This window comes from Contarinia nasturtii, unplaced genomic scaffold, assembly GCF_009176525.2.
Source record: "Contarinia nasturtii isolate CC-2019 unplaced genomic scaffold, AAFC_CNas_1.1 Cnas_scaffold_129, whole genome shotgun sequence".
NCBI classification, from domain to species: Eukaryota; Metazoa; Arthropoda; class Insecta; order Diptera; family Cecidomyiidae; genus Contarinia; species Contarinia nasturtii.
In genome coordinates this window covers 7972049-7997698 of record NW_022197486.1, presented here as the reverse complement: position 1 = coordinate 7997698, position 25650 = coordinate 7972049, and the positions used below count along the sequence as shown (strand labels likewise).

Here is a 25650-nt window from a genome sequence, read left to right as displayed (position 1 = left end):
CCTTTGTAAAGATTTAAAATTCTGAAAATTATAATTGCATTGATATCATGAAGAGAAACCATAGCGTCGTAACACCGTATAGGAAAATTTAGTAAACATCATTCAGGTAAATTTAATAAAGAAAAAGACATGCATTGAAAAAATAGCTCTTTCATGATTCATGCAATATACTTACCAAAACAACTACGTATTTTAGCGAAATCAACATGGGGTCAATCACAAAATTCTAGTGCATCTAGTTTTTGATAAAATTTCACTAGAAAACTAGAAAATTCTAGTGCGTGAAGTTGGCTCTCAGTAGTTTTTCATATAAATTATATAGCCTTTGGTGTGAAGTTGGCTTCGTTTGTGACGTCATTCTTCGCACTAGATTTACTAGTTTTTCTAGTATTCACTAGCGTGATTCGCCCCATGGAAATCAATTAAACTGTTACGTTCTAATCTTTAATTGTTATGTGAAAAATATGAATTGAAATCGAATCACAGTAAAAATAACTTGAAGACAGCACTCAGTGTCACGATCAGGTATAATATCACTGTACAGTTTCTACAATTAACGATATTCAATGGCAAATTCGTCCGATTTTCTGTAGAAGATTTGAATATAATGCTCGTTGTTATTTTGGTTGCACTATATACATTATACGAGTGAACTCGCAAGCCATTTAATCACACTATTCTGAGATTTCGAATACATGTGTCTACTCCCTAGTATATATAGAGTGACGCAAAAGCCATATAATATCCCGACACTATCTTGAGAAAAGAACAACAACAATTAGTTGCTTTTGCGTCACATGCATGGTTACACGCCATCGTCCAAAACTAATTTAGCTCTTTCTTTGGCCGCCATTAAGCAACTCAATTGTTCTGCGCTCACATCAACAATTGAGAACTTGAACGAACTGGATGCTATGTAATCACCAGTGGCGACAGCGTGCATAAAATGGGCAAACAAATTGCCAAATCTATAATGGATTTGGCAAAAGGATGGGATGAGCTGAGCGATCTAATCGTTCTATTTTTTTGCCGCAATAATTCATACGGTATTATTATATTCAATAAATATCTTGGTTAGAAATTCATTTCTGACAATAAGCATCAATCTTCGTACTAAGATTCGCTTGAACACATCTGATATGATCCATGTACAAATTTCTGTCTAAAAAAATATTTCCAGCGATCAGCAACTGTGTATATATTAAAAGCTGTGACATCATTTGGTGGTGATCAATCAGCATCCCTATCTGACATGTTCTGCCCCAAAAAAATGCCTTGAGCTATTTTTCCACATCTTACGTCATTTCAATGTGTTTCACATCCTAATGTCTACTTTAAAGTTAAAAAAACGCACCAATTCAATGATCAACCTCGAATAGCTGTGGAACGTACACATTTTCCAACTTGTGAACAAGATAAAATGACCAGTGGTCCATTGGCGGTGGCATACATGCAAATGTATCAATAATCGTATATTTTTTGTTGTCGATTTTTTTTTCTGTTTATTTGACACTTTGATTCCAAAATACAATGATAATATAGTAAAACTAACACTTATTTTACATATTTTATTTTCGTTCTTCAAATGGAAGAATAAAAGAGAATAACATTTACATTTGAAAATCCAATTTGTAGCACGATGCAATTGACACCATTGCACGTGTGCATTATAAAAAAAATATTGATGATTCAAATCTCATTCTTTCTATCTTTCGAACTCTCCTTTCATTTTAAATGTGATGTTTTTTTCTGTCTTTCTGCTGAAATTCAAATATGTGAATTCCAAATATTGCTTGCGTTCAAAAATCTCACCGAGCAATTTTTTTCGTATTTACATTTTGTTATCCCACGTTAGATTTTTTTCTGTCATCATTTGAAAACATTTTTTTCTCATTCAGTCTGCGTTCAAGGTACATATTTGCCGTGATAATTTACACTGATTTCGAATGATGCGAAATCATATGCAAAAAAAACACCTAAGCTCAAACTCAATATTTAAATTACAGTGTCGTTGTCAGCAGCATTCGTTATCGTTCCATGTATATTTTTCTTTCTTAAAAAAAACAATCTACATTTATAAGGAGAAGCGGACTTAGTTTTGTTTTTGCTTGAGAAGAAAATAGACGTTCTGATTTGAAACCAACACAAAATTTGAAGAAATTTTTGAATGCGGGCAATGAAAGTTATATGAAGAAAAAAAGGTGTGAGCAAAACGTGTGTTGTCGAACATTTTATTGATGTTTGGATTCGATGCGTGCTTTAATTTTGCGCACAGTGTTACCGCTTTGTTGAAAGACATTCCGTTTGAAGAATGCATTTATGGAATTCATTGAATGATATTCGAGATTATCAGTAATGCCATGTCCAACAGCGATACTTTGATGACGTCGAATGTTACATGATCGTGTCTCTTTGCCATTGTATTTATCTAACAATTGCAGTAAACAATCTTTGGTTGTGTTTGCTGCTTCTTCAAGGAAAATGGTTTGATGTGAATCGGGCGAACCGATCGGAACATCTCGACTCAATTGTGTTACACGGAATTTTGTTCGACGATTTGTTATTGGCCACGGTACCGAACCATTTAATGTACACGGTGATGTTGATTCCGATGAACTATTGCTAATCGAAGTGGCTTTCAGTCGATTACCTAAGGTCGTTCTAATTGTTTCGTTCATTGTTTTCGTCGATGCATTCACAACTTTTTTGAACACAGACGGTATTTCGTCCAACGTCTTCAAACGTTCGGTTAAATCATTGACCACAGATGTTGATGTTGTTATCCGCGATGAAGTAGCCACATCGTCTTCGGACAACAATGATTTCGAATGAATCAAATGACTTGTGATTTTTTCGGTTTTTGTTGAACAACTGAAACTATTTGCATTTTTCATGTTTTTCATAATTTCGGTGCGTTTAATTTGTGTTTTTGAATCGTTATTCGTTGAGGACGGTGGTGGCGTCGGTTTGGTTCGATTTTCATCAAGACGTCGATTAAACTCTTTGAGTTCGTCACTTATCGAGGATAATACCAATAAGCGATCGGATAGTTTCTTTATTTCTTCGGCCAAATTAAGTCTTTCAACGCCCGATGTGTGATTTATCACATAATTACTATCTGAATGTCTACGATCAAATGATTGCAAATACTCTTGTTTTGTTTTACTTTTTCGATCCACCGACGCACTGCTGTTGGGCCGTTCGAATAATTCTTTTTGTGGTGGCTTAACATCTGTTTCCAATTCAAATTCGTTATCAATGTCAGGTGTTGTTTCACAACTTTCCGGACTGATGCCATTTTGAAATAGTTCGGTATTGCTGCTTAGCGATTCGCATGGTGATGGTGAACAGCCGCGCGATGAAAATCCGCTGCTTGTATTCTTTTCGGCATCTTTTGTTGGTGGTAAAATTAATGATGTTGTTACATCGAATATGTACGGACTGTTTGGATGCTCTTCCCAGCGTTCGATAAATGATTTTAAATTTTCTTTGGTTGATGTCAGCTGTGGCTCATCTACCTCTGGTTCATTTGACTATAATCACATTAAATTTGAAATATGTTGTTAAAATGCTACTGTAATTGGAGATTTTTTGATGATTTACATACCTCGACTTCAATTGTTGGTGATTTAATATCGTCATTTGTTTTGCATTCATTTTGAGCGGTTTTTTCGTTCATTTCAGCTTTTGTCGTATATTGTTTTAGCCATTGATGTTCCAGGCACTGGTCAGCTGTCATTCGAATGCTTATAAATTCAAATACCAAAAATTCAACATTTAAAATATGGTCAACGCTTACAATTTGATACGCTTTTGTAAGCAATTGTGGAGTGTCCATCAAGATGGAGATGATGCAATTAATTTTTACCACTCACCTTTGGTCTTTGACCAGTAGTTTTGATATAAAGTCCAGTGACTCTTTGGAAACCGTTTGAAATGCTTCGTCATCAAAATCGTATTTGCCAATGGTAACGTTTGTCATCGTTTCAACGTCAGTTGAACCCATGAATGGTGATAAGCCCGACAGTCTATTAAATAGATATTCGCCCACATGCCCAAGAAAATTAAGTAATCAAATTTACGGTTTTAGATTTTGCATACACACACACACACACACACACACCAACGAATGACTCGAGATTTGAATTTATTTAATGAAACATTTTATGAGCCAGCTGCAGGCAACTTACAGAACGTAACAAATAACGCCAATCGACCACATGTCGGTGGGAAAGCCAATCCTATCAAAATTAACAACCTCAGGAGCAACGAACTCGGGCGTACCAAACAGTACCTGAAATCGTACGTAAAGCATAATGAATGAAAATGTATCAGAGAAAGTGAATGGATCAAATTTGGTGTCGTAGTGATAGTAATAGAGCTCGACTTATAAGCAATGATAATAGTCAATTAGTTGTAACGGCCTCAATTTTAATAAATGCATTTTACTTGCGACACCTTCTTCTCTCATTACGATGGTTTATCTTTGTGTTATTCTTTTTTCTTCTTCTTTCGTTTTTTTTTGGTTGTGGAATGCAGATATACTATCATAATCATAAAGAGTCGAAAGTAATTGAGGATTTGACCTTTTTCGGTTGTGCTGACATTTTGGCTTTCAACAAATTGGCAGAATGGTTTTGTGCTACGCAAATGAAATCTACATAATGCTCAAAATGATTACGTATTTTACATAACAGCACCAACAGTATGATGATTCAATCTTATTCAATGTATGGCTTTTTAAATGACGAAGCTCTAAAACCAAAGCACAAAATGATGAATCATAAGACATAAACCAAAAACTTACTTGCAATTTTTTATCGGGATCATATCTGCGGGCAAGACCAAAATCAATAACTTTAATTCGATTTCCCGTTTTTGTCAAACACAAAATATTCTCTGGCTTTAAATCCAAATGAAGAATCTTGTTGGTGTGCACAAATGCCATTGCTTGGCACAATTGGCGAACTAGGATGGTGCACGTTTTTTCGGTTAGCACAAATTCATCGTCAATGACTCGGTCAAAGAGTTCCCCACCTTCAATGCTGTTATATGTGCAAATAGACAATAGCAAAGGAAAAAGCAAGAAAAAAAAGAAGACAGAAAAGAAAATCGGAGCGTTTATATACTGTTCTTGGCATTTTTCGGGCATTTTCTACTCATTAGTGTGCACCACAATGCACACAACCACCAAAGAGACCATATTCGCTCTTAACTCTATTCGGCTATGTGTCAATAGAGATGCGGAGTGAAAATTACTTACAGCTCAAGAACCACACACATCATTTTACTGTATTCGTATGCATCATAAAGTTGAATTATTAACGGATGCTGCAGGGAATTCATTATTTCAACTTCACGCTCCACATTTCGTCTATCATCACGTTTTGGAATCGGTACAAATTTGGCAGCAAGTTTTAAACCTGTTGATTTCTCTTGACATTTGTAGACGGTGCCAAATTTTCCTCTGGCATTCGCAAATTTTCAAAAAAAAAAGAAAAACAAAATAAATTATACACGTGTGTGTGTGTATATAAACAACAAATGTAAATATTGAACATGGGCAAATTAATGGAAGCGAATGTGATGTACTGGATATTTGAATGTGGGTGAATCTGTGCGACAATGTTTTTTTTTATACAGACACTTACACATACAGTTTTCTTCACCGTTTTTTTTTTTGTTTTCATTGAAAATAAAAGTTGAAAGAAAAAACCAAAACAATTGAAGTGAAACAGAAGATTAATTTATTTATAAGCGACGACAATTGATTTACCATGCTGACACACAAAATTGAAATGTTTGTTGAGCAAAACATTTGGCAGAGAATTTTGTGCCAAAAAAAAAAAAATTAAAAAAATGAAGCGGAAAATCATTGAACGTTATTCGTTGAAATACCGGGTGCTCTGAAGCCGGAAATATTCAAACTATTTAATTACCTGCCGATTTCAGTGAGTAGATCATAAAATTCCTTGGCATCGACACCTTTTTTGACCGTTACATCGCGTGGCTGAAAGCTTGGCGCAATTTCTGTGAATGAAAAAAAATATACAATACATAAACTAAAAATTGAACATTTTTTGACAAGTGAAAACTGCCGACAAGATTCATATTTCAAATGAACGCTGAATGAATTTTTCAAATGATGCGGCACAATTGAAAGTAAAATCGGTGCCAACATTGATTTGTTGTTGTTATTTTTTCACTTTTCAGTTTGGGCGTTTCAGTTTGGTGTTCTAAGTGTGTATATGGCATAATTTGTGAGTGACATACGTTGACGAGAAAATTGCTTAGTGTAATTAAATGTGTTGAACATGGTTGGTGTACGCACAGCCGAAACATAATTGACAAAGTAAGTCAACGATCATGATAGTGGGAACGTGCATAATTGCTTCATTCGAACAGCGGAAATTCTGTGTAGCATTTGTAAACAAAGCAGTGTTCCGTTTGCAGTGTTTTAACTCTTCTCTTCGAAATGAGTACTTTTACATATTCATGCAAACGGGCCAGTTGCATTAGATATGAATTAGCAATTTAACAATTTCAGTCGTTTGCCAGCCAGCAACAGCACAGCTGACAATATTTCGTTGCAAACGGTTTTTGGCGAAAGTATACACAAAATGTGTGTGCTCCCATTTTTACATGATATTCAACATTCCGATTATATTGCGGTGTTTGCATATGTGACTTTCGCTTGTTCGCTGACAATGTTTATCCGCTTGTGTTTGTGTATATATTTGATGTATGTTGTTTGCACTTTGCATTACAACTTTAGTTTGCATGTGAGTAAGTGAGTGAATGAGCGTGTGTGTGCCAAGGGTTTTTGTTATTCAAATTTCTCCTATAAATTCTATTAAATGCCTGCTATATCCCCAAAGCACAAATCTCATGAATATATTACAAGTGCTTACCGTCGCGCTATTACTTTATACATTGTATATACAAACACAAAGTTCACTGATTCCCCCTACCGCTACGTCTCTCTGAATTTTCCAAGCCATTCCTACGCACACACACAAATGGCAGAACTATGGAGGATACTTGATACTAACTCCAAATCCATCCACATTGTTATCATTCAAAAGTATATTAACATAACTCATAATGGTGGCATGAACCGTGAAAAATTCCGAAGGAAATTGGCTTTGCCATTTTTTTTTTTCAAAACTCTCGTTTTTTCTCTTGTTGTGCTTTCTATTCATTTTCTTCTTTCTATATCCCTCTTTGGACATATCCTGCCTCACAATTCGCGACACTTGACCGTATTTTTTTTTTTACTTTATCTTTCTATGGCTGCGTAAATCACATTTCAAAAGCTTAACATAAAACATATACACAAAACATAACATGAATGAGTGAAAGCCGATAAAATATTGGAAAAATGCACACAAAACGCAATAAAAAGAAACACGAATCAACCGGCTGAAAACGGAGAAGAAAAAGACACATAAAAGGATTCGGAAAAACAGCATTATTATGATTCACGGATGAGAATGCCAATAATCATTTTATCAGAAGAAGAAAAAAGCTCGATTCACTTTCCTTATGATTTTCAGTTGTGCTGCTATCTTGTATTGGCCATACACACAAATAGTGAGCCAAGCTAGGATTTATGTGAAATCTCTCTCAAGTTCGTCGTTTCTCTCTCTCTCTCTCTCTCTCTTTCTCTGTTGGTTCATTGTGTATTCCAATGCCGCTTGGTATTCAAATTCAATTTAATATGTTTGTTGTTTTTTGTCGGAAAGAATCTCTTCCGAGAATGTTGTCTCAGGTACGCGTTCGTGCACCATTTCGTCTTCTTTTTTTCGCCTCACGATAATTATATGCGATTGTAAATTTGTAGTCTTCAGCAGATTCACATTTCAAAGTGAAGTCTAATGTAAACAATGTCAAAAACACTGTGTTTCTTGTGCTGATTGGGAGGGCTCTGGTGATGCAACAGCATCATACGAAATTCGTCCGACGGCACTCAACCAACCAACCAACACCATCCATAAACATATCACTTACTTTCGCACAAATAAAATTTGCATAAAATAATAACCCAAAAAAAAGAGAAAATGTTCAAATAATATAAATGTCTTTATTCTCGGTGTCTTCATTTCTTTTTTTTTTTGTGCTCCTTCTATTTTAAGGTATAAATTATGGATCGGCCACTTGAGACGCGAAAATATTCTCATTTGAGAGAATACTGTATATGCTACGCATTTGTTTTCATTTTGACGTGTTTCGTCTTTTTTTCTGCTCTCCTTTTGTTCTCTGAAAACTCCAATTTTTTTAACACGGTAACGGTGCTTGTAACGACGTGTACGAATTTAATTCATGCGAATGAACAAAGTGAGCATTTCCTTAAACTCAATGAAAAATTCATAAAATAAAATTATATTCGTTAAAATCAACAACAACAACTGTAATGAATTGCGGATTTATTGTAGTGGCAACAATTTCAACGGGATTATAGTTATGACAAAGCGAATAAAACAGAACATTTTAAAAATGAAGAAAAAAAAACAACAAGTAATGTCTTTGATGTGTCGTCCAAATACCGTCGGTTTTGAACAGACTGCAAAGATTTGGAGAGGATTCGTGCGAGAAAGAGAGAGATAGAGAGAGAGTGTGTGTAAAAAAAAATATAATCCCATTTTATTTATTTGGTGAACAACCGAAGCAGTGTCCGATACAAATAAATACGTTTTTTGTTAACTAAACGACCAGAATAAAAATTTATGTAAATAATGGTAAGGCCTCTGGAAAGTTTGTTGCTATTTTTGGAATTGTGTCCCTCGTCGAAATCGAATGAGAACCAGAGTCAAACAAAGGAAGCAAATCTATACACTCAGCAGAGATGATAAGCAGCATTTTGTGTGTGCCATTCAAAATGAAGGACGAATATAGTGAACGGGTGCGCGTTGAATGCATTCGTTAAACAGAAGCGAAATGAGACCAAAAAAGCCAAGAGAGTGGCATACATGATGATTCAGTTAGTATTGTGATCGTTTTTATACTTCCATTACCGTTACGATAACCATTGCCGATAAACAAATGATTATATTTTCAACTGGTGTCGAAAATGTTGTGCACAAAACTTTTTTTTTTTGCGCAAATGTGCGTGTGCATCGTGCTACACCCAAGACTGACGATTTGGTGTGGAGGATGAGAAATGGAAAATACAATGGGACAAAATGTAATAAGTGACACAGGAGGGAGGGGTAAAAAAGGTCGGACGATGTATTAACTTACTGCTACCTGACATTCTTTTTATCACTTTTATGTTGACAATGTATTCGGAAACTTGTTCAGTGCTCGTCATCTTTATTCCACTTCATATATCGCACATTGGCACAAAGTGGCGAAAGTACATATCGTGAACACTTGTGGTAATAACATTGACAACGGGAGAACTTGCTCAGACAGTGCACTGCGTAACGAAGTGAGAGCGAACAGACAGTGTGCCCGCGATTGATGAACAAGAGAAAGGACAAAATAGACCCTTTCGATATTGCAAATGGTTTAAAAGCAAATCATGGTAAAATTTTGCACACAACCTCGACAAGAATAAACCAAAATTTATACGTATACGTTATTTGCACTATGTTTGTGCACATCTTTTTCATCCACATTCAATCGTCCGATGCAAACGACAATGATAAAAGTTGATAATAACTAACCGGCAGAAGGAGAGCGAGAGCGAGAGCAAAAGAGAGAGAAATGGAAAGGGAAGAGTAAGCGAAGAAAACTCTATAAAGTCAATTGACGATGAAGAAAACCTTTATTTTCGATGAATGACTCGTTTCGATCCAAATATGATTTAGATATACGGCGAAAACCATTCCAGTTCCCTAATGACAAAAAATTGAACACCTTTACTTTGACATTGTTTAAAAACGAATTCAAAAACTTATTCGCAAATTCATGGAAATTGGCAAAAAGTTCAAAATTTCTTGAAAAAATATTAATCCTTTTTTGTGTCCATTTGCATATGACACTTTATGTAACGTTAGAATATTGAAATAAAAATGTCACTCCTTCGTTTTCGCAAATATTTTTTAAAACAAAATATTTGAAAGATCCGAAACAATTTCTCCACTGGGATTCAAACTGTCGTACAATGTCATATAAACTGTCGTAGTATTTCAATATGCTCTCCCATTCATTTGACCGATTACCAAAAATATCAGGTATCTAACAATGTTTAAATCATTCGCTAGATGGTTTTGTTGACACATTTAGTGTAACACTCTCTTCGTTTCTTGCAATAGAAAACAAAATGTTGTGGCTGCATTCAAAAAAAAAGAGGAAAAACGTGAACAATTGATTCAAAATAGTCGAATCAAAGGAATTGAATTACATCACCATAATTCAAGCCCTTTTTTCGCATGCTCTTTGCATTCCAATAAATCGCTTTCACACGATCAGCGCTCCCAATTTCGCCAAAAGCATACAAATAAACGCGAATAATTGGACAACAAAAAGGAAGCAACAATCATTTTCACCTCATACACTTCTTCTTTTCCTCAGCAAACGTAACAATCTCATCGTGGCACATCTCATTCGGTCTATGTGATGAATACGCATTTAGCCCTCTCCCAATCCCCGCAGCCCATTCTCTCTCGCTCTTTGGACGAATGGCGCGACATTAAAAACTTTTTCTATGTTTATTGTCGGCACGTTGTTTTCGTTCACCATAACGATGCCATTGATTTTGGTCCATGCATTCACACCTTTCTTCATTCACACACAAACAAAAAAAGAGAACCCATTCACACGGGCATACAAAGAAAACGCCACTTGAACAATAATCATGTCATTTTCTTTTGTATAACTAAGTACATTGCGTAATTCGTGCAGTTTAGAAAGTTTTCAGTGCTTTTGTATTTTACGAAATGGGAGGGGGTCACAAAGTGCTCGAACCGAAGTTCAAATAACAACACTTGACAACATTATTAAACGCCATCATGAAGAGAGAGAGCGGGAGATTATAAAAACAGCATTACAAATGCAAGAAAACAAGCAAATTTAAAAGACATTTGCCATTTTTTACCATATGAAGCGTAAAATGTTTCGTATATTTCGCATCGAAGTTGAGCTTGTTCGCACATCGCTTCAATAACGATACAACAAGTTGTTGCAAAAGAAAAAAACGAATTTTTGATTTGTAACACACCAGAGAGATGGAAAAGTTTTACAGGGATACCTTCATTAAGGCACAAGAAAAAGACGGACCGAAAAAGTGTTCAACTGGATTTTTCGCGTAAATGTACCTGAAATACTTTGTTCAATCGCACTTGTTAGAGAAACAACTTTTAGTTTCCGATCGCTCCTTCGTTTTGTACACCATGACGCACGCGGTAATGCACAAGCAGAAAAAAGAGAGAGGGGGAGCATGATGTAAGAAAAACAGTGTTTTACACAGAATCAGTCAGTTACTTGAATTTATTCATGAATATCTAATGTCGAACTTTAAAATCGGTTGAGAATATCTTTTTCTCTACTTTTGAACTCATTGCATTCACGCTAAAACAAAAACAGTGCGCACACGAGGTAAGATTGAAATGTATGATTGCTCAACAAAAAATGCACAAATCTATTTCCTTGGCTGCGGACAAAAAAAAATGTTTTGTTTTTGTAAAGCTCAACAATTTGACCTTCATTCCTTGCCATTTATTCAAATGAATTATAATCGCCCGGTCGTGTATATGTATGTTCATGTGTTTATATAAACGTGACTGTGACATTCGTATTCGATTCGATTCCGCTGAGAATTTATGGCACACAATTGAGAAAACAAAATGCCGTTCAAATTAAAAAGTCAACGCTGAATCAAATGATTATTATAATCGCCCACGCTCGGAGTGTGGTTGGCTTTTGTTTTCGGGAATGTTGAATGACTGTGAAATATTTGGTGATTGTGCATCATGTCATGCGTCACCTGATTTTGGTGTCGTCGAACGACTCGTTGTCGTCGTCGAACCCGTGCAAACACACAGCGTTTTTTTTTTTTTTTTTGAAGCAAGATCATCATTTCGGATGTCCGTATATTATAATCGTCCGTAAATTCCAACAAACGCGACAATGAACTTCTGTAGAACTAACGGTATATATGTATTCTTAGAGTTCAATCTGTGTTGGCTATTTTAATACGGTCGTTAAGTGGAATACGCATAGTTTTATTCTAATTTAAACTAACTATGTTTTAAATTAGTTTTCTACAAATTTTATCGATGAATTAAAAAAAACACAGTCACACATTCATCACGTACCAGTCACAGAACGAATATTTGACTCTGTCTGCGGATAGTTGAGAAACTATTTTCGAAAAACGTGTTAAATACATACACACATTTCTCACTTGGCTATGTTTTCATTAAGAATCACCGTTTCGCTGTAATTTTGTGTAAGATGTCTCAGTTTTCTCGTTATAATTTCATTATTTTCTATCTATTTTCTGTCCGTTCGTTCAATGGAAAGAAGTAACGATAAAATTTCACACAAAATACCCGTTTCAAGCCATGTTTGAGTGAATTTTGTGCTTTTTTCGGAGCTATATACTAAATCTAATGCATACTTACCGCCCACTGGATCCGATTCGTCAACGATTATCATGTCTTTCGCAGCGACTTTTCGATGGAAAAACTTTTACCCCTCAAACTTTTATGCACGCGATATAATTTGGTTATGTCGCTTTCCGTCTTCAATTTTCTTCACTCTCTGTATCTTTTTTTATATATTTTCTTATACTTTCACACGGTGATGCAAAATGCGTCTGGATCAACTCCGATAAAATTTCGATGGAACAATCTCGTCTCGTTATATTTTGCTTTAATTATTTTTATGGCATCAGCTACTCTCCTTTGTTTTTTTTTTATTCTCGTGAACTATAATGTCGTCCCGTCTTGTTTTTCTTTCACTTTCTTCCACACCTGAAAACAGACGACGAATTATGAAATGTCCATTCGCATTTAACCACTCCACGTGGCTGGCATCGATGAACAAAAAAAATGGCAAATTGACAAGTTTTTTTTTGTTTCAGCGCTTTTTTTTGCTACTTTTGTAAACTTTGATGAAAGACAATAATGTGGTCGTCTTTTCTTTTTTTTCGAATGAAACTTATTCAAATTGGATTCGATATAAGCACTGGGTTGCTGCAAAACACGTATCACTGGCGCCCTCACTGTATTGCATAGTGAAGTAACTCAATAGTACGTGTGTGAAATGTGAAGATTTTTTCTCGCACGAACTAGATGGCGCTAATAACTAAGTGTCTTTGCAGCAATGGTGTGGATATAAGTGAATCTGTACAGTGCACGGTAATGTGAAGAAGTGCCAATAGATATTGTTTGAATTATAATTCGCATTTTTTCACAATAGAGTTGCCGACAACCGTTTTTGGCATTTGCTCTCATTGAATGCGTACAAATATTAACCTCTTCATGAATAAAATATAACAATGTAAAGTTTCAAAGGAAATAATCAATATAAAAGAATCGAAAATTACTTGCTTCTGGGAAGGAATAAAGTCTGAAAAGTGACTTTGATATTGTCCTAAGAAAATTTCCATTAAATTGATGAAATCAGTGGAAATCGTAAATTTTTTTTACATACAATGTAATAATAGATACGAAAAAAAGGAAGACTTTTCCGTGCAAACGATAACCGAAAAAATGATTCGATAGCGACTAATTAATGTTTTAACGAAAATGGAAAAATATGCGAGAATTTCCCATTTGTGTGTCCTTTGACTTCTTACACGGAACGGGAAAAAAATGTATCAATTTTAGGAAAAGAGTAGAAACTTCCTTTCAGCATAATTGCTGAAGATGTTCGAATTATAATTTTTTTTGGTGCTCAATTTATAAGGTTCTTTTGGCATGATTCAACACTGAAGAAAAAGTGAAAATGTTTAAAGATGCTGATAAATGGAATAGAGTAAAAAAAAGTACACATAGAAATCTACAAGAACTTTTTTTAAAGATAAATCCATAAAATAGAGAAAATAAAAGTGAAAGCACCACAATAGAACAAAGTGGAAGAGCGACAGTGTACAGCATAAATGGCAACAATAAAAATAAAACGGATCAATTTTTGTGCATAATATGACGACGACGACGAAAACGACGACAAGAACAAAGAAAACGACTGGTGTATTTACGACGTAAAAATGTCGGTGCTTATGTGATATTTTGATTAAATTTTAAACCGAAATAAGTTTGGTCTTCGTGTGGATTTTCCTCATGGATACATACTCCTTTTTTTATCGTGCCAAAATGTGCATAAAACGAATGGCAACGTAGCGCCCTTTTCATTTGAGGTTGATTGTTTGCAATTTTTTTCCCCATCCTTTCAATTATTTCGATGTGTATCGTTGTGGGGCTTTTTGTTGAATCAAACCAGGCGGTTGGTTCGGAAAAACAGATACGTTAGCAGAAGATGGACTGATCCACTCTTATATATATTTTTTTCGCCTCTGCTGCGCATTTAATTATTTAAGAGTATCATTTTAATCAATCGTTGTGGGATCAATTTTCACAATACCATACTTAAGCCTGCTAAACAACAACAAAAAAATAATCATGTGTTTCATCTACTGCGCTTTTAAGTTATGAGCCATTTGGCGATCGCTTCGCATTTAAAGGCATGAGCATTTTTTTTGGTTTGAGAGGTCGGTGGCGTACATAATATATGCCCACTCTAATGGCGGCGGCACGAGAAGGTCACATATGAAAACACACTCAAAATGGTTCGAAATAACGAAAATATAATATCAAATTTAATTGGATTTCTCAACGTTCAAGAGCTTCCATTTAAAAATAGCGTGAAAATATTTGTACCGATATTGTTACGCTTTAAGCGCAAACGACCCACTAATTTTTTTTGCACTTGGACTGTGTGCTGAAACAATGGACTGTTTTTCGGTTTAAATAAAACAATAACAAATGCAAATAATCGCTACGAATGAGAAAGAGACAACTTTGGTAATTAAATAAATGTGCATACGTTTGAATCGCATTTGGTGTTTGAAACACCACAACAAAACAATCAAACAAAAAGAAGTTTAATGAAATGTTTATGTATCAAATTTGAAAAAAATGAAACAGAAAATGGTAAATCGATAAAAGCACTGAAATGAAGCACTGTATTCGTACCACTTCCGCTTCGAGAACGGTGTTTTGGTTGCACATGACATTTCACTACTTTCTTATAGAAAAACTATCACCACCGTGTGTCCGTGTGATTTTTTTTTTCGTATGTGAAAAAAAAGAGTTTGACGCGTGACGAAATTGTCACATTACATGTGAACTCGAAACGATAAACAAGTGGCAAACATATGGCCAAGCTTTTATAGTATTTTTACATCGTGTAACGCTCTCTCGCACATAAAATGGAATAAACTATGCCCGAGTTATTCCGGGTTCGCCCAGATTGTTATAGCGAAATCCAGCCAAAAACATTCAAGTCATTTTTATGAACATCATTTATTAAGCATTCAAGGTATTTTGTGTAAAAATTGGAAGGAATTTCAATGATATTCTGAGACTCAACATTTCGCTTTAATTTAAAAAAAAGGTTTTTCACCCGGAATTCGCTCGAAATTTTGCTTAGTTTTTTGAAAAAAAATCGCAAGGTCCAGATCATTTTGAAAAAAAAAAAAATCTGGCAAGCTGCGAAAAGCAACGAACAAAAAAAGTCGCCTTTTTCAGATTTCCTTCAATTTAATTTTCCGAGTGGAATTTTGGTTCTTAATTAAATGCGTCGAAAGACGTTCATCCTTTTGCAACTTTGCGACAAACTGTCGACCGAACGATCATTGGTTTAAAGCTTGCGAAATAATGAAAATTTATTAATTCGTATCGTGTTTCATACATGTGAATGACAATGAACCTCATTTACACTCAATCTGTTTACTTCTTCTCTGACTCGGCGAGATTCGAAAATGAGCAGTGTTTAATTAAAATTTTGAACTTTGCTTCATTTGATCGCTTTTTGTGGCCACACACACGCACGCATACACACACATATATATAAATGTTCGATAAAGTTTTTCATAAATAATTGGTTTCATAGCCGACGACGATGAAACGAGCAAGAAGTTGTCATCTTTCTAAAACCGCTACGCGAAACGACACTATATGAAGAAAGAAGTGTATGGGTTTCCATTTTGTGGAAGAATAAAGAAAAAAAAGAGCACCCAACACACATTCATTGAATTCGAAACTTGAGCAATTCTCAAACAGATACGATTCGGTATAATAAAGCAATAAAAGGAGAAGAAAATTTCAAATTAATTAAATTTCATGTCTGACTTTAAACATCGTATTGTGGTGCGCACACACACACACACATTCACACAAAATGTAACCGACTCCATTCCCTGATTTGTGTCCCATTTAACTATGCGAAATGAACGCACTGCAGATACTCACACCTCTCACCCTCACATTTCTTCGCTATCATTTACACACCATATGTGTGACATTGACAAAGAATACAGCGTGAGTATGGCGCGCTTCGCTGGAAAATGAATGAACCCCATTGTTGAATTAGTAAAAAGTAAAGACACCGTCTACATATAGACGCTTAACAACATGAAATTTTAAGAGCATAAAATCTCCGCGTTCATTAAACGTAAATTCCCTATCACATGACAGCAAAGTCGAAATTGAAGAAACTTATTGTGGCATGCCATTTTGTGTATGTGTGAGTACGCGTGCAAAAAGCACCTGAGTGAATGACCAGTACAGACACTGTTCTCGCATTTCCTCAAGTAATGCGCATTATTTAAAGCGAGAAATTTCTGAGAAAAAGAAAAATGAAACAGAAGAAGAAAATATAACGAGCAACGTGGAATGCATTTTGTGCAATCACATGAGTCAGTGTGGCCGTTTTGATGTGAATTACGTGTTCACGAACGTTATCCAAGCGAACCAAAAAATAAGAGACGCTATGTAATTAAAAACAAAGGAAATTGCAATGCACTGAAATCGACAAAAAAATAGCGATTCATTTTATATTGTCAATGAATTATAGCGGCGACGCGAATTAGATTCTCTATTCGCTATCTCTTTTTTTTTGTTCATTGTGTTTTTGTTCCCACATTCATTTGGCGCTTTTCAAGTTGAATCATTTATTTTTGGCATCGAATATCGTCATAAAATCAAAAACAAAAATCGGTATACACATTCCGATTCGAAAACACCGAGGAATATGAAAGTATGCACATCATATAGTTTAGCTATTATCAAGCACCTTCATTTCGACTTGATAAAATGAATTAAATTCAAAGAGAATCGCATCGGCAGACTGAGAGAAATAGAGAAAAATCGAAAGCAGAAGGCGACATATCGGACATTCAACGTTCAATGCTGTCATGTGATTTTATTTTCGGATCAACATGAACACCAGGTGACGAATGAATAAAGTTCAAGACACAATGTTATGAGCTAAATCGATGTGCGCGAATTAAGAAATCATGCAAATCAAATGGCATATATACACAATTACACAAACACACACAATCGTTCGCATCAACTATACCCATTTATATACATAAATCCTGTAGAACGTGAACAGCGAATGGTTAGAAAAAAAACTTCAACAAATGTGCTCAATTCAACGCAAATATGTTCTGAGTGTGAAAGTGTGTATGTGTCAGAATCTGCAAACTAAAAAACGAATTCCACGAATTGCACTTTTCCGCACGGAAAATATGATATCAATGAATCACCATATGATGCACAATCTATATTCAACAGATTTTCGCTTTCACTTGTGATTTATTTCGTGGTGTCTGTTTTTCGGTTCCGATTTTTACAGAAGCAATCAACATATGTATTCGAATCCAATCAAAATAGCTCCCATTCGAAATTTCATTAAATTTCTCTCGTCGGTTTCTTTCTTTCTTTTGTATTTACCACTTGCGAATAACACCGCGTTCAGTCAATTTAATTTATCTTTAACACTTCATTTTTCTCATTGTATGCTTCTTGATTTCGATCGAATGTATTGATTTAACTCCAAATTTATACTTCACTCTATCACTCTTTGTGTTTCACTGTTCAAACTGATAGGAATGACACTTGATGAAAATTCATTCCAAATTGAATGCGATCACACTGATCGAAACGATCCAAAAAATGCAATCGAAAAGAATGAAAGGAAGAAGAAAAAAAAACAGACGAAACGAGAAAATGTACACGTACAAACAGCACACGATGTCAGAATTTTGATGCCTCTTCCAACACCGTGCATCTCTATCTGTCTATAACGAGAACGATCTCAAATCAAAACGCGAATACCAAAATTATACAAGACAGAGAGAGAAAAGCCTTCACATTCTACACTGTATGCATACATCTATATTCATTTTGACGTTCCTTTTTTTGTTATTATTATTATTATTATGGTTGTTGTTGTTGTATTCATCAAACTGAAAAGCGATAAAAAATAACGCGGCCACTGGTGTTGTTGTTGGATTTATTCGCCAAATTTTCCTTTTCAATTCAATTCATGTTTATTTTTAATTTTTTGTTGTTGTTGTTGCTGTTAGTCAAGAATGTGTATGATCCAATGTTAAAATTATTGTAAGCGCACGAATAGATATGTGAGTGTGATTGAATTGACGGCATAGTATTGGTCGTCCGTGTGTATTTGGCACGGAAAATATGAGCGATGAATTAAAAACGCATACAACCAGAAGAACAAAGCTAATAAATGACGCGAAAGCAATGCATTTAGATGCCTGTAAAAGAAAGAGAGAGTGCACATAAAACGACAAAATTATATATATATTTTTATGAGTTAATGAAAATTGGGTTCGTAATCATCGTGTTGGCAAACAGTGGCGACAGGAATCTTTTCAATTACATTCTAACAGTTCTCAATCGTTAGCCCCAACGGAATCTCATTTTCTTTCCTCCGTTGCTCTGTCTTTTCTTTCGTTTACACATTTTCATTTAATTCACATTAAAATGGAAGGTTCACAAATGAAGCCATACATTTTGACAGCGCACATACAACAACAACAAAAATTTATGTCGTTGTAGGAAAAATTCATTAATTTGCATTGCATTTTCCATCAAAAAAAAATCTCTTGCATACCAATCATTTACACACGAACGTTGATTTTGTTTTCACGTCAGTGTTCATCTCGCATCCGAATTCCTTTTGCGATGCGACGAAGAACAAAATGACGCTACAGAAAAATTGTGTGTGCGCGTGTAAAATGAACACAACGTTCGCGTATCGAACGAGAAAATGCGAAGAAATGAACAAAGTCACAAATGAAGTGTGTACACCAATTTATTTATAGTCTCTCTCATTTGAAGAGGAATGCTGTGTGGCGTTTAATTGACTTCATAACCATTCAAATGAACGTTTGGCATTGTGTGCGTGTGAAAGATCGAGCGAGCGAGCATTTTTTTCTTTATTGAGTCGCGAGTGTTGTTATTGTGGTTGTTGTTGTTTTTTTTCTTCAATTTCAGCAGAATTTTCACGGATTTTACTCTGTCTATTGCACTCAATTTTCGGATATTTATGTACCGATCACCGTGTGGCTATGTTTACACCAGACGGATGAGACACACATGTAACGTTCGCTCATTCACGCATGATATGACAACCAATTTTAAACGTGTGTGTATGTGTCGGCAACTCTGTGTTTATATGAAAATGTATGGTGCACATGGTACAAGGTTTTTCAATTAGCGTATGCATAGATATATGTATTTTGTTTTGTTTTCGGTGTTGCGGTGTGTATCCCATTCTCACTCTCTATCGGTAAAAGCAATCATTGCGGGGAATGCCACTCATTATGGCATGTATGGCTGTGGTACTAGTATCCATTCCTTATATGTATAGAGATTGGGTGTTGCAAATTTTTCGTGTTTGCATTAATTTAATTTGACAAATTCATATGCCTTGAACCCAACAAAGTGGTTATTTCGACGGCTATGTTTTATGAATTAAATGAAATTTTTCATCTGAATTATACCATTTTAAATATCATTCATTTTACAATTACAAACATTTGATTTCATTTATCATTCACCAAAATGGAATGAATGGAGAGGCACCATTCCGAGTTAATGACATTTTTCATAATATTCTAAAGAGCGACATCAACCTCATAATTGTATAACATATTACACTGTCTGATTAAACTTTTGACGTAATTTTTAAAAGAGTTTTTATTTTATTACTTCCGAATCCAATTACCATTTTCAGTTGAATAACAACGTCAGCACCACCACACCATTCTTTTCATATTTTATTTACACGTAAATCGATTGATCTCATTTCAATTGGCTCATAGTTATAATTTAATGTGCGCGATGTGATTTTATTTTAATTTTTTAATTTCAATTGATTAATTTTATGAAGAGCTACTCTTTGTTGGACAAATTTGATGTTGCAGGATTTTTTTCATCGCTTGTGAAATTTACAATGCAATTATTAATTATAAAATTTGCGAAAAGTCTGAAGGGCCGGGAAAATTGAACACCAAAGAACTGTCATTTTCAAAAATTCCAATTTTAAATTGCCAATTTGGAGTCATTTGAAGTCCGTTATCCAGCGAGTGATTGGACCTTTTTAATCAGAAGCTATGAATGACTACATTCTACTTTACAACATGAAAAAAGCATAAAAACAATCAATTGTGTCCTAGAAAATCAAATTTAATGGCAAATGTTATTCAAAAATCCATTCCACATATGTGTTGACTCTGTGTCACGAGCCTGTGGTGACTCCTATTTATGAGCAAGCGACACGCAAATATCTGGGGAAACTCCAACTGACTCTGAATACGGAAGCTCAACAAAATCAAAACATATTGTAGAGATATTCAATGAAAATGGTACTTTGTGATATTCAATGAAAATGTGAAAAGATAATAAAAGAGCCAATGAAAATACTTATAATGTTAGTGTGTATATCATTGCAAGAATGTCCATTAAAATGAATCGTTAGAGGACTTAAATGGTTGAATCCATTGAAATGACCATAATCTTTATAATGAAATTCATTTCAGAATAATTGCCACAACTGATTTCCATTTACGTGAGCATCTCTTTAGCAATTATTATCATACATTTTGATTTCATTGTACCATTCTATCATTGTTCACAACATTTATCAACATGAAATCGCTTTTGCGGCAATGAGTATTCTCAAATCGGTGAAACTATTACCATAACCGGTCAATTAATAGTTTTCTCCATAATCGTTTACCAGAGTTATTATGAGAGTATAATAATTAAGAGGACCGAAACAATAAAATTTGATCTATTTTTCCGGGTGTTTTTTGCACCTCCATCCCTCCTTCTCTGTCTCTGTTCCAATATTTCGGACTGTTTCGTTCGCTTTAAATGTATAGAAGAATGGCTAATTTCTTAATTAAAGGCACTAATAGCTGATTAAAGGACCTTAAACTATATCGTCTCGACGTGACGTGCCCATTTAAACATTGAATCGCCACCGGAACAGTAATTAAGAAACGAACATTTCGGTAGCGAACGACCGAACAGTAAAAGCGATTTATGTCTAAACTTCAGCACGATATGGATATGTGTGATAAGCGATTTTAGTATTAAAGATTAGACTATACCATCAATTTGTGTGTCGAGTTTGATCTCAACACGTGATTCTATTTGAAAGTGCAAAGTATACGGAAAAAAAGTTGTTAAAAGATGTGCTATGAGTTTGAAACAAACGAAAAAAAGAAGAAAAACTTCTGGTGACGGCGATTTGCTGTTTGTCACGTTTTCGCATCCATTTTAATAATACGATGGCAAAGGAATTAAAAATAGGCGAAAGTAAATGTTCTGTCAAATGTTGCGTATATTCATTGATGAGCACCATTATCACGGCATTAACTTTGAAAATGGACCCAAAAAAAGATTCTTGTCTTTTGCCCACTGCCACATTCTTTATCTTATGCTTTCCGGAAATCGAATTAATAATCACAGAGTGTTTTGGATGAGCTTCATAAATGCAATTCCAATGTTTATCGTTTCAAATGTAGTGAGGTATGTGTATAAAGAGGGTTATGACACATAAACTACAGCTCATCAGATAAAAATTTATAGCATTTTGACGGAAAATATTCAATCAAAATCCGTTAGGTGTTCAATGTTCGATATGACTCAATCGATCCGATGTGATTTTCGAATCGTTTTATTTTTTTTCGTTCATTTATTCTTGCCGTGGGTGAAAATTCAGCAAACGGCTACGAGCGAAGATTACCTACACAACGACTGTGATTTCGTGCTATAAAATAATAAAAAATCGAAATGGAAATTGTAAAAGACGACGTATTTATATTTGAAATTCAATTTTGGTTTATGCCCGAAAACGGTGTGGCAATGTGTTGGATTTGGTGCTATTACTATGGGCTGACCGGGTTCGACAGGTCGCATATGTTGATTTGTTTGCGCATTGTATACATCCGGATTATCGGAAAACTGTGCATCAAATTGCCTCTAAATGTACATTCATCGCGGCATTTTATCACTCGGTCAACCGTTTTGCTCGCTCGTTCACCTTCATCAACAAGCAACCTCTCTAGTTTTCTATCTATCGATCTCACATAAACCAACATAAAGGCATCCATGTGCTACATAGCATTCGAATATATTCAACATATATCTCTAAATGTTTTTTCCTGTTTCCGTTTTTTTCTTCTCCGTTGCAATTCCGTGGCACGAGCGAACTGAACACGGTGACCGTTTGTTAAATTTTGCTGTTGCGCTTCAACAACTGTTGCGAACGAATGGAAGCTTTGTTAGCGTAGCAGTGTATTGTGCGCTTGATAAAAGGAGATGGAGAGATCGAGCAGGCGATGTGAAACGCTTGCCGAATATTAAATGAATGTAGTGAAATCGTTTACTGAATATTTATTAAGTGAAAATCACAACATGGAAAAAAGGTTATGTCGTTTTTTACGATACTTTACTACATACACTTCACAGATCTAAAAATGCCATCGACCAGATTCATCAGGCAATCGGGCAGACAACATACCCATCGCCATGTTCATTTGACCATCGGATAAAATCCTTTCCGTACATATGTGCTTGTGTTGGTACACGGTATTACAACATAAAACTTTTTAGCCTTCGATTTGATGACCGTTTTCAATGAATTACATGCATTGCACGTTGTTTTTGTCGCCATCGATTTGATGAACGTTTTTAATTTTTTTCGTCTTCCTCTTCAGGTTTATAGGCTTTCACTACGCAATTTAGAGTGCCAATTACAACATTTTGTATTATATTTACGTTTGTATCGTGCGACAGATACTTCAAATGAAAGGTCGGAAAAAAATTGGTCCCGTTCAGTATGTACGATTTTTGGCTGAGTTATGGGATTCAAATACAAAAGAGGTAACATTCAAAAATAACACTTCATGCCTGTTTGCATTCGGGCGCAAACATTTTTCTACTTTGTTTACGTGCTTTTTTGTTTCACTTGCTACTGCTACTGTTCGATGTTTCTTCATTCGATTTCAAACACATTTCGTTATTTCGTTATGTGTTGATTATGTGGATGGGTGGTTTTTTTTGCAGTCGGCAAAACATACATTTTCCATGTAAATGCTTATAAACAGGTTTCATTTTATTGAACCACAGAGATAGCATTCATCACATACAACAGATACTATTGGTGTTTGGTGACATGAGGGGTCAACAAGAACAACAAAAACAACAAAAACATGTATATTTGCTTTGTTTTACATATACCGTAACGCAAACAAATCCAATTTATAAAATACACTATATTACAATTTTGCTTCATTTTACGGTGACTAACAGGCAGCAAACAACAACAATCACACACATCTTTTTTATTCTCAACTTCAGTTGTTTCATCATACACATATTTACACGTCAGGCAGTCAATTTCCGAAGGACAAATCGCATGGAGAAAGAACAGTGTGCGTGTAATTGAACCTCGAATTTAAACGCGATTTTTCATGTGTTTGCCGAAATTGTTTTTTCCCACTATATTTAGCTTGTTCTGTAAACGAAAATTTGTAGATTCATCGCCATTCGATTGATACATATCATGTCTTATATACTTTTCAACAAAAATTTAAAAAAATGAATGGCATTTATAAATAATCTACACTTTTCGATGTGTTTATTTTTGAAAAAAAAAAAAAAAAATTGTCGGATACAAGGAATTCTGCCACCATTTAAAGCTTATTCAATGTTAATTGAATATGATTGAATATACGATGCTCTCGCATGACCATCATTTAAATAACAATTTTACACATCTATTTTCACTTTATTTACAATTATTTTAACTTTATGGTATGAACGGTTTTTGTACGCATTACAATTTGCGAATAAATTTTCAGCGCTCTGGATTTTAGTGTAATTCAGGACGCATATTTTTCAATTGGAATTTTTTCCGATGTTTTTATCAATTCTTGAAAACATTGTAAAATTCATATCAATTTTCAGATCTTTTTTTATTCTATTTCATTTTTCGCGGCTGCATTAACTTTTTTCGCTTTCCCATATAACTCATTTGCGGAGTAATTTTGTCGATGACGGGACTGTGCGGAGTTCGGCGGAGATAGCATGCAAATGTTGTGTGTTCGAGTGCAACAGCATTCTTTGCTGTTCATAGATTTATTTTGTCCAATCGAACATCTTAGTAGCCGTACACACAGCTAAGTTACTAATCATCTACGTAAGAATGATACACATAGAAGTGCTGTTACCCTCGTACACACAGAGTTTGTATGTCATCTCCGCAAAACTCCGCACAGTCCCGCCACCGTCAAAATTACTCCGCAAATGAATTATATGGGTTGTGACAAAATGCGAAATGCAAATCAAAAGTGTGAACTATGTCTATACCAGTAATGTGCGAGCAAAATTTTCCAGGGGAGGTGATTTTATAAAAAAAATTCTAACCGACTCAAATACAAAAATCAATACAAAGGAGCGAGTACGACGTTTCCCCCTTTGCTAAGCGAAATAAATCCGATATACGGCGCTGATTTAAATGTCACTCTATGTCATTCCACAATGATACATTTTTTGGCTTGACAATATATGAATGGTTAAGAATAATAATGAAACTTAATTTTGGTTCAAACTGGAGTGTCCCGAAGAATTATTTCAAATGAAAGTGTCCCGAATATTTGTTTCAAACTAAAATGTCCCTACAAAAAAGATTCATGTAAATTTTCCTAAGTGCCATTTTCATTTGCAATAAATTTGAGGGACACTTCGATTGTAAACTTTTTCTTGAGTCCTATTCATAAGAAATTTTTCGGGGGACACTTTGAGAAAAAGTTTTTTTGACATTTCAATCATAATTATATGTACTATATGTATGAGAATTTAGAAAAAATCTGTTCAATAGGTATCACATAGCAAGTTTATATGAAACTCTCGGAGACTCGGTATAGAGCACTCAAACAGTGAAAAAAGTCCAGATCGTGATTTAGATGATATGGAATGCGATTTTTTTCATTCTGATTTCACCAGGTGATACAGAAAATTGAGTAGTATTTGTAAATCGAAGAAAAAAAATTTAATTATTTTTTTCATTTTTCGCGATTTTTTATACCATCTACATGGGAGGCTTGTATGAAAAACACGGAAGACCGCTGAAATGGCTCATGCAAAATATGTA

General features: G+C 34.9%; 1 protein-coding gene across 1 annotated transcript; it reads right to left on the bottom strand.

Moving 5' to 3' along the window:
• Positions 1 to 1501: 1501 nt before the first annotated feature.
• LOC116347317 (calcium/calmodulin-dependent protein kinase type IV) lies at positions 1502 to 18255 on the bottom strand. Its single transcript, XM_031777882.1, has 9 exons — positions 17910 to 18255; positions 12570 to 12920; positions 5940 to 6030; positions 5264 to 5467; positions 4808 to 5045; positions 4191 to 4294; positions 3876 to 4028; positions 3608 to 3746; positions 1502 to 3533 (listed from the first exon to the last, which is right to left on the bottom strand). The coding sequence occupies exons 2-9, from the start codon at positions 12601 to 12603 to the stop codon at positions 2232 to 2234; spliced, it is 2265 nt and encodes a 754-aa protein (XP_031633742.1). The 5' UTR covers positions 12604 to 12920; positions 17910 to 18255; the 3' UTR covers positions 1502 to 2231.
• Between the last annotated feature and the right edge of the window lie 7395 nt (positions 18256 to 25650).